Raw genomic sequence first — 10405 nt, 5'->3', positions numbered from 1 at the left:
CTTCCTGAACAAAATAGAGAAGAATAGACTTCACTATTGCAAAACTGGGTCAGTCCTAGGCTTACTCCATTCACAGAAACCTAGTCTTAATATAGAACTCCTTTAAATAAGTGAAACAACAGGAAATTAACTGCTTTGCTGGGATGATATTGCAATGCTAAACTTGAGGAAAGTCACTAAAACCAGTGTGTCTTCACAGGCTACTTCAAGTAAAGATGCTGTGTTTTGTTTTCGTCTATGCATCTGTGCATATCTCATATTTCCTGCTTTGTTCTGAAGCAACTAATGTCAAACGTCACATGTTTCATAATCATGTAAAAGAGGATTTATTAGTCTTTGATATCAGTGATGAGCCCTTAGTGCTGAGTAAATTCAAAAGAAATAACACTTTAGTTACACTTTGAAGTTTCCAATTATAAACAGGTTTCCTAGGTTATAGGAAAGGATTATATTAAACTACTACTAGAAGTAGTTCTATGACATTTTTTTAGGATTTAATATATTCCAGGTGCTGTGCAAAGCACTTTAAAGAACATTTTATATTTAATTCTGTCAGTATCCGTATGAGGTACGTTCTTCTTCTTGTCACTACTGTTACAATTCTCATTTTCCAGATAAAGATATTGAACTCAGAAAAGTTAAGGAATTTGTTCATGGTCATACTTATGAATAGGAATCCATTAATAAACAAGAATCAGGATTTTTAAAATAAATTTCTTTGGAATATTATTTGTAAAATATTTTTGAAAAAAAAGTTACTGGGCAGCAACTATATTGCAACATCTTAGACAAAGCAGAACATGCATTTTTATGGGTTTCATCCATGTCTTCCCAGGCCCAGGTTCAGTTTCCTTGGTGAAACAGATACAACCTTGGTCCCCAAATCCCTCTCTTATCTGGTGTCCCTGTAAGGGGCAGCCTTCCTCTTAGAAGTCTGCTTATGACATTCTCTTCCATGGCTTTCTATGCTTGCTGTGGTTTCCAGGGGGCTTTGCTGATATTAGACCTCTTGGCCTTTGATAGTTCCTCTCATGGTGTCCATCTCTGGTTCTTCACTGGAGCCTCCTCAGTATTGTTGCAACGTCTCTGATAGGGTCGTAACACATCATGCTACTCTAACAGATACCACATTGAGGTGGACAGAGAAAACCAATTCTTGTCCATGTTATGCTAATATCCTAGGTCATGAACAAAAAGTTACACCATACAACCCTAGTAAAACTGCTCAGCGGCTAGATGGCTCATTCTTTACATTTCAGCCCCTTTTCCTAGGGCCAGTGCACATATCTCTAGCTATTTGGTGAGAAGACATTAGCATTCACTTACTAAGCAGAGATATATTGAGCTCCTACGTTAAGTGCCAGCCTGTGTGTTTGGCACTAGATATGCTATGGAAAGAGAAAACCCGAATTCCTGACTTCATAGAGCTCACTGTCCAGTAAACTGAGAATTCCGTCTGAAGTACTTAATACTTAAAAGAATCCCTCCTCTCTAACTGCCAATGAGTCATCAAGTTGGTGAACTTGAAGCTATCTGTGGTGTGTTTCCTTTCCAGTTTGTACAGGGCTCAAGAAATGAAAGGGTGGTTGATATTCCCCAGATACTTTCTCAGAAGGTAGGAGCTCAAAGGAGATTCAGAAACAGTCTCTCCTATGTTGTCTATTGGGGCTCACACAAATAAAAATGCACCTGGCTGACCTTGTGGAGCACTCAGGATTCCTGGAATATACCTGAATTCACAGAGGGGCCATATTCCAGCCCTGGCCCTTGGACTTTTGCTACTTATCTATTCCATTAGGTCATATATAGCATATATTAAAAATTATAACATAACTTTTGACCTAGGATCACAGAAATTTAGAATTGTAAAAGACCTTAGAAATCACTTAGTTGTTCATTCAGTAAATATTTGTTTAGTACCCACTGTGCTTGCTGCTGTCTTTTTCATCATCATGCAAAAGAGGAAACAGATTCAGAGATGAGGATATTTGTTCTCTTTTAGGAACTGGCAGATGGGCTACGCTCCTGTTGTTTTCAGAGCACGTACCAAATAGTCATTGAATGATTTCAAGATAGCCCCTTGTATTAGTCAGGGTTTTCCAGGGAAACAGATAATAAGATCTCTAATATCTATCTATCTATCTATCTATCTATCTATCTATCTATCTATCTATCATCTCTCTATCTATCATTTATGTGTTTATTGGGAGAGTAGGAGATAAAGAAATTTATTGTAAGGTATTGGCTCACATGATTCTGGAAGTTGAGAGATCCCATGATCTGCCATCTGCAAGATGGAGACCCAGGAAGACTGATGATATAGACAGCCAATGGTTAGAATCCAGTCTGAGTCTGAAGGCCTGAGAACCAAGTGTTCTAAGGGCAGGAGAAGATTAATGTCGCAGCTCAATCAATCAGGCAGAGAGCAAATTCAACCTTCCTCTGCCTTTTTGTTCTGTTCAGGCCCTCAATAGATTGGTTACTGCCCAACCACCTCTGGGAGAGCTATCTGCTTTTACTCATTCCACCAATTCAAATGCCGATCTCTTCTGAACACACCCTCACAGACACACCCATAATGTTTAAGAAGCTCTCTGGGTATCCCTAACCAATTGACACATAAAACTAACCAATGCACTCTTTTGTCATTCCTGCCCATAGACATTCTAGCCACTGGAACCTTCTTTCACAGGTGGTAGGTTTATGTACTCTCTTGCTTTCTTTCAATAAGCATCACATTGTGGTAAAAGACACATTATGAATTGCTGATATTTGATCAATGTTCAGCCATGTTTTTACTAACAAAAGGTAATTTCATATGATTCATCTTAAGACATGTCCTGCTGCCATGTACAAATGCTTTCAAGATCAAAGCTAATATTATTTCTCTCTTACTCTTCCCACATGTGCGTGCACACACACACAAACACACATATCATATAATTGTTTCTCCAGGACATGTGGTTAGTAAGGAGAAAACAAGGGCCAAAATTTGTATTTTCCAAATACAGGGTTTGTGCTGGATATTCTCCATTTGGCCTTCTACTCTAGACCCTTCCCCAGGAAACTGTCCACTGCAGACTAATCAACAGGGCTCCCTTGTCCCCTGGCTTCTGCAGGAGATCAGAGTTCAGGAGGAGAGAGCTTTGGGATATTTATCCCCAACCTGCTTTCCTGCCAGACCCTGGCTTGGAAGTACTTCTGTCCTTCTACCTGTGACCAAAGCACATGCTCAGTGTCCTCTCCCACACTTATGCTCTTTGTTTGGTTCTATAATCCCTGCCCTCCTGAGCTAGGGGAGGTAAGCGCCAGGAGCTTCACTACCTATTGTTTTCTCTTAGCCCTCCTCTCATTTGTTTAACAGTCCTTTCTGTAATAGTTTCTCCATTAATAGTCTCTTCACTTACCCCTTTGACTCTGCCATCCATTCATTTTCTCCCAGGGCGCAGATCCAGAGTTACTTCCTGGCTATGAAGTTAGTTTTGCATATATTAATTTATATTTGTTATGTATATAAGTTTTGAGGGTATATTTGCATAGCTTATACCTGCAGGCTAGGCGAAGGACTAAGACTTGTAAATATCTTTGGGTAAGAAGAACAATTAATATACCCACAAATGGTATTTATGTATACTTCTAATCTCAAAACTAATTGTCAATTATTAATTAAGACCTTTTATCTTCATTGGAAGTTTTAAAATAAGAAAATACTGGCTAAGTTTAGCTTCCTAATATGAAATGCAAGACAATACTCAAACATTTATGAAATATAATTACATTTTCCAACTATTACTTTTCTATTAATTATTAGCTCTGGGCAGAACATTAAATCAAATACAGTATAAATTTGGCTGCTCATCTTTGCTAGTTTTACAGTGTTTAGTCTTTGCCTATGATATATATAATTATATGCCATAAGCAAGGGAAAAAATTAAAATATTTTTAATACATTGGGATATCATTTTGTTCTCCAAGTACACATTGGCTTAGTCCTCCTACCTTCCAAACTAGCTCATTGCTAGAACAAACATTTACTGAGCACTTGTTATGCATCAGCATTGTGTTTAGTGATGTGGGACAATCAGGAGATTTATGGGGAATCATATTCTGGATTCTAGAAGATTCCTTGACATTGTCACATGCCCATGAAGCATTGGTTGGTAAGAATCAAAATGAAAACCCAGGTCTTGTGGTTCTGGTTTAATCTTTCTTTTCTTAAAACTGCACCACACTCATCGGGTATTCAGTACTTGGCTATATCAGTAACCAGATATTAGAAGGCAGAGAAAAGCAGCCTTCAAAAAAAGTTCATTTTTCCTCTGGGTAAGAGGTAAAGTTATAAGCTTCAGAGCTCCTTAAAATAAGATAAGAGTAGTCAATAAATAAAAATCTATGATATTTCGTATCTGTATCTGCTTATTCATTTAGTCCTCATAGGGTGGGATAGGAAAGCACTAAAGACACATGCTAGACCCTCCATCTTTAATTATTTTCTGGAAATAATAAACATGTGTTAATGAATTACAAGGTCATATGAAAGACTACATCTCAGAGACTCATCTCCCAATTTTCCCCCAAAACAGAAGCTAGTTTTGGCATCGTTTATGGAGGATTTCTAGGTTTCTGTGTGTGTTGGGGGGGGGGGGGGGTCAAGGGAGAAGGAGGGAATGGAATATTAAAACAAGTGGATTGGACCAGTTTGTTGAGAGAGCCCTTGATAGATAGGCCAAATGAAAGATGGAAGGAAGAGTGACTACAGACAATTCTTTGACTCTGTTAAATAAGAACCTAGGATATTTAAGATTTCCACAATTATTTATATAGCTCCATAAAATGTAGTTGCAGCTTTTATAGTATTAATGGAGCTTATTTTTACTTTTTAGCTATAATCAAGGGAAATGGAAATGATTTTTGATGTCAGAGAACATCTACTTAGAGTTGTTTTTTTGGGGTTTTTTGCAGGGAAGGGGGTTAGAATCATTAAGAGTAGCCTCCAAACCTGGAATAAGATAATGGAAAGTTACATATATTTCACAAAGGGTAAAAATTACTTTAATCGATACTAAATTCCACTGTTCAACCACAGTTTCAGGGGCTGATGTGGAAATCTGACATATTCTTGACAATTCCTGTATTGGATTCCTTTAGCTCCATGCTATAGGCTCTTCCACTTGAACTAAGCCAAAAGTGGGTGACATAAAATTGTTTATTTTTTGACATATTTGCTGACTACTACTTCCTGAAAATCAGTGAGCTGCTATCTTGGTAAAACACTTAATAGGGGTAGCTTCTTCAAAGTCAGCTCTGCCTGGGCTTCAAATCAATGCTGTGCTTCCTGGCAGTAAGGATAAAAAGGAAATCGGAGTAAATTACACTGTTCTCATATTATACAAAAGAAGGCCACAAATTAGCTCTTCTGGAGAGACAAAACTTATCCTAGTAATAAACTCTAAAAAGGTCTATTCAGTAAAAAAAAAAAAAAAAGAAAGAAAGAAAGAAAGAAAACACATTTCCTTGCTGCAAATGTAAAGGATTATAGAAACAGTTCAACTCTTTTTTAAGTTGTGATTCCCAAGAAAAGAAATTACCTTAATGACTCTTCATTTGCCACCTCCAGAAACAAGCGATTTGAGTATTTCTTTTATTATGATGTATTAGAACTTCATTAATAAGGAAGCCTTCCAAGTAGGCTATCATTTTTTGAGAAAGATCACACTGTGCTAAATAATGAGATATGGGAATACATTGAACAGCTTGACTTCTGCTGACTTTTACTTAAGAGTGTGAAGTGTTTTAAATTAGACTATGTTAGTATTGATGAAACGTGCACAAGGGGGAAAAATAATTTAAAGGCTTTGTTCCATTTTGAGAGCTAGATAAATTGTATAATTTAAAAATAAATCACTGTGACCTGGCAGTAAGGAAACAACAACTCTCAAATGCTGTTGGAGAGAATGGGAATGTGGACAACGAAGGCAATTCAGTAATAGCTATCAAATTTACAATGCGTTTATTCGTTGATCTGACTATTACGCATACAGATTAGAATTTGCCCCTAGATAAACTTGTAAAAGTATACCTAAATAGATGGATAAGAGCATTCATTGCAGTATTTTTGAAATAACAGAAGACAAACATTACAAAACTAATCTGAATACACAACAATAAGAACGATTAAATTAAATGTGCATTCATTTAACAGCACACCCCAAGCCATTAAGAAGTCTAATGTAATTCTATATATATGCTGATATGGAAAGGATTCTGGGATGGATTGGTAGGTTAATATGCTAGATTTAGACCTAGATTATACAGTAATCCCCCCTTATCTCTAGGGAATATATCCCAGGACCCCCTGTGCAGAAACCACAGACATTACCAAATCCTATCCGTACTATGTTTTTTCTTATACATGCACACCTAAGATAAAGTTTATTTTATGAATTAGGCACAGTAAGAGATTAACAACGATAACTAATAATAAAATAGAACAGTTATAACTGGACTGTAATAAAAGTTATGTGAATGTGGTCTCTCCCAAAATACTTTATTGTATTGCATTTATCCTTTTGGTGATGATGTGAGATGATAAAATACCAATATGATGATATGAAGTGAGGTGAGTGACATAGGCACCGTGACATAACATTAGGCTATTGCTGACCTTCTTTCTGATGGTACGTTGGAAGGAGGATCATTTGCTTCTTGGCTGGGGTTGACCACAGGTAACTAAAACTGAGGAAAGTGAAGCTACAGATGAGGGGAACTACTATAATGTCTCCTTTGGATCATTTAAAAAGCAGAAACATCTACAAGTATAAGTCATGTAGATATACTGATATTTATATCAATTTACATATTGAAGACCCATATGCATCTTACCCATTGGGTGCTTCTTTGGACTTCAAAGGTGAATATGTAAAGCATTGGCTTTGGCAGAGAGAGGCTCTGGTTAGGGGTGGATTGCTGGGTGCTTCTGAGTTTTTTGTTTTGTTTTTCCAATCTGGATAGCTTTCTATACAGTTTGCTTTTTCTAACCATGTACATCCAATACATTTATTTTTTTTAAATACCAGTGAGTACTTTGAAGTAAGTCATTATTGTTGGTCTTCAGTTTTATATACTTCAAAAAACTATTAAATAATATTTTATAAAATAATAAAGCACTGTTGTTCACTTTACCGATGTCATGAAGCATGACAGACTCTAGCACATGACGGACTGCACTGCCAGGAAATCTCCTCAAGTCAGCCATGTAATATTCTCCTCACAAACGGAGGCTGCCCCTGCAGCCATCTTCCCCATATTAAGAGTGCATCTCTAACATGTGGGGAGAATAGATCTGCTCAGTGAGGTCAGTTGGAGACATCATATCTACCTCCCTTCTGAGCAAGAAAATTTGAAATCAGTTATTACAATTGTTTTCCTCTTTTGTTGTAAGACAATAAACTACAAAACAAAGACTTTTCTAAACATCCATGATTTAATGAATCTAACTTTGATTAAGAATGGAGAAAAAATTGGTTGCATATTTCCCATGGACGCTGTATTTGAACACAGCAAACACTATTTTGGAAGCAATTCCAAAAAGAAATGATAAAATGACTGTTTTGTGCTCTTTGAATTTTTTTCAGAATTGCGACTTGTGGTGAGCCCCTCTGTGTGTCTGGATCAGAGCATACAGTTAAAGCAGAGTACTCTGAGTGACCTTTTAAAAACAGTGAAGCCACATATGTGGAAACCATGGGACTGGCAACGTGAACAGCTGTAAGCTAATCATTTTGAATTGTTCTATCCAGCATGCATTTTTGGAGACAGCTAACAAGAGAAAACTCCTGAAGATATCTAGGGGGTATTACATGTTTGAATGATTAGGTTCTATTACATAAAATTTCAGCTATCTCTTCTTAATAAAGAACACCATCATTGATTTTCTCCTAGACTAATTCAAACCTCTCCTGCCAAAAAATAAACATTTGGGTAAATAGGACTCTTATCTAGGAAGTTACATTAATGGAAATTGAATTTGAAACCTTGACAATGTGAAACTATAAAATTTTAACTTCCATTTTGTACTCAAATGACATTGCCCTGGTCTATGAGTATGGCTGAATGATTTTTTTTTTCTAGTTAATATATTTTTTATGGCCCTTATGATCTAAGAAAGCAACTGCAGGGTACCAAGTTATTTAAGTTTCCTCCAGGAAAATGATTTTTCAATGTAGATAGATTTTAGTGAAAAATTAAGAGATTTTCATTATCTTATCCAAGAGACAGAATAGTTTACCTCATCTAATTTTATAATTATTAGGTAGTATTTCCACAGTTAACAGTATTTATTGAAGGATCATATGCACCTCTGTTTACCTAAGACTTCAAAGGTTGAAATAGCATAGTCTGTTCATTGATTAAACTTAGATATGAAACATAGAAACATCATGCAAAAAGCAAATAGTTAAACATTTTGGTATCTTTTATGAGGAAAGTATATTTGTTTCATCACAAAGTATTAGTGTTAATTTTCCTTTGTAGACTGAAGTGTTTACTTCATGCTCTGTGCTTTAAATTAATCCAGAATTATCTGTGGTGATGGTTATTGGGTAGAATCAAACTAGTGGGGAATGTATGTTGGCATATTTTGGTGACCTGTCTACTACTGAGAAATATAATAGTATCTCTTGTCAAGGAGAAGGTAGAGCAAAGGCAACTGAGGGCAGGACTGGAAAATGTCAGGTTTCACTGTTCCCTAAACTATAATTTGTATCACTTTTGTAGTGATGGTACATACATGACCAATGTACATCTTTGAACTCTTTAAACCTCATTTTAGGTATTTTCCTACCTTGCTTTCAAAAAAAAATTATTTTAATTAAATCTACCAGAGTGCAGAACTCTTATCAGTTTGATCTCCTCTCTCTCTCTCTGTACCTGTATATGTACCTGTAGTGATGCTAATGAGCAGTGGGATTGCTGAAGGAAACCCACACATGGAAGGCTGAGGTCCAACAAAGGATAGATGAGTGTACAAAGTTTCGAGGTAATTTACAAATTACATACCCTAAGTTATGGAGCATTAGCTATGCTGTTTTATTTTTTAGGAATCAAACAACAGTCCTTGCTCCACATGAAACAATCTTTAGAGCTGAAGAACTGTCTGTGATTCTTAAAGCATATGTGTTGGTGACATCTTTAAGCCCTTTGCGTGCATTCATTCATTCAACCGGCGCGGTTTGGAATCCACCAAAGAAAAAACGCTTCACTGTCAAGGTAAAATTCCATCGAAGCTGTTATTTCATTCAAAGTATATTAAAGATAAGTAAAGTGAGTTGAACTGCCTTTCTCTGACCTTCATGATTATCAAATCCCATTGAACAAAGATTGCATCATTTTATTGCTGCAAGTGGAGATTCTCATTTAACAGGTGCAGGCTCAAAAATGAACTGGAAGCAGCTTAATTCACTAGGGATCACAAAAGTTACATCTTGTTTTCTCAATTCATCTTTTTAGTTCAATTCTTTGACCCATTACAAAGTTAATTCTCAGCTGTATTCTGTTTTCTTGACTTTCCACTTATTTAAGAAAAATATACTCATTGCAACAAATGAAAATATTACCTTTCCCTTATGTTTTTTTCTTCATTCTTAGGAAGCAAAATACCTATTTTGTCACAGTAGTCAATATGGAATATTTCCTAAGTGAAAAACAAAGCTCTCAAGTGTGCCTAAGATAGTAAGTCATGATATAAAGCATGATGAGAAAGTTTTCTGGGAAGCACTTAATAATAACTCCCCAAAAATTTAGTTATAAAAGGTAACTCAGGTTGCCTCAGTTGAAAATAAGGTCTAGCGACAACATATTGGGTAAATTTTAAGAAGTTTCCAACTTTACAGAAATAATCATTCAGAGGACAGTTAAGAGGAAATAGGAAGAAATTGAAAGAACACTCAAGTGCTTTGGTTTGTATGTTCTTTCAATTTCTTCCTGTTTTCTCTTACCTGTCCTCTGAACAATTATTTCTGTAAAATCAAAAATTCCTTCAAAGAACAAATACTACATGATCCTACTTATATAACAATGTAACTTTGCAAACACGGGGCACCTGGGTGGCTCAGTCGTCTAAGCATCCAACTCTTTATTTCAGCTCAGGTCATAATCTCACGGTTTGTGAGACTGAGCCTCTCGTCCAGCTCTGTGCTAACAGAGTGGAGCCTGCTTGGGATTCTCTCCCCGCCCCACCCCCGCCCCACCCCCCATCCTTCCTCTGCTTGTGCTCTTTCTTTCTCTCTCTCTCTCAAAAATAAATAAACATTATAAAAAATAGAAATAAAATTGTCAAACTCACAAAATCAGAGAGAAAATAGAATGATAGTTACCAGGGGTGGGGGGAAAAGGGGAGATGAGAAAA

The 10405-nt window shown here is 36.4% G+C and overlaps 1 protein-coding gene across 6 annotated transcripts in view; it reads left to right on the top strand.

Moving 5' to 3' along the window:
* Positions 1 to 10405, top strand: part of CPED1 (cadherin like and PC-esterase domain containing 1) — a 270661-nt gene that overhangs the window by 88272 nt on the left and 171984 nt on the right. For all 6 annotated transcript variants that reach the window (XM_058724477.1, XM_058724479.1, XM_058724474.1 and 3 more), the window contains 2 exons: positions 7635 to 7767; positions 9099 to 9267. In XM_058724477.1, the coding sequence (XP_058580460.1) occupies positions 7635 to 7767; positions 9099 to 9267 (302 nt within the window). The remainder of the gene's footprint in view (positions 1 to 7634; positions 7768 to 9098; positions 9268 to 10405) is intronic.

This window comes from Neofelis nebulosa, chromosome 4 (genome assembly GCF_028018385.1).
Source record: "Neofelis nebulosa isolate mNeoNeb1 chromosome 4, mNeoNeb1.pri, whole genome shotgun sequence".
Classification (NCBI taxonomy): Eukaryota; Metazoa; Chordata; class Mammalia; order Carnivora; family Felidae; genus Neofelis; species Neofelis nebulosa.
The sequence above is the reverse complement of the archived record's forward strand: the minus strand, read 5'-3'. Positions and strand labels throughout refer to the sequence as shown.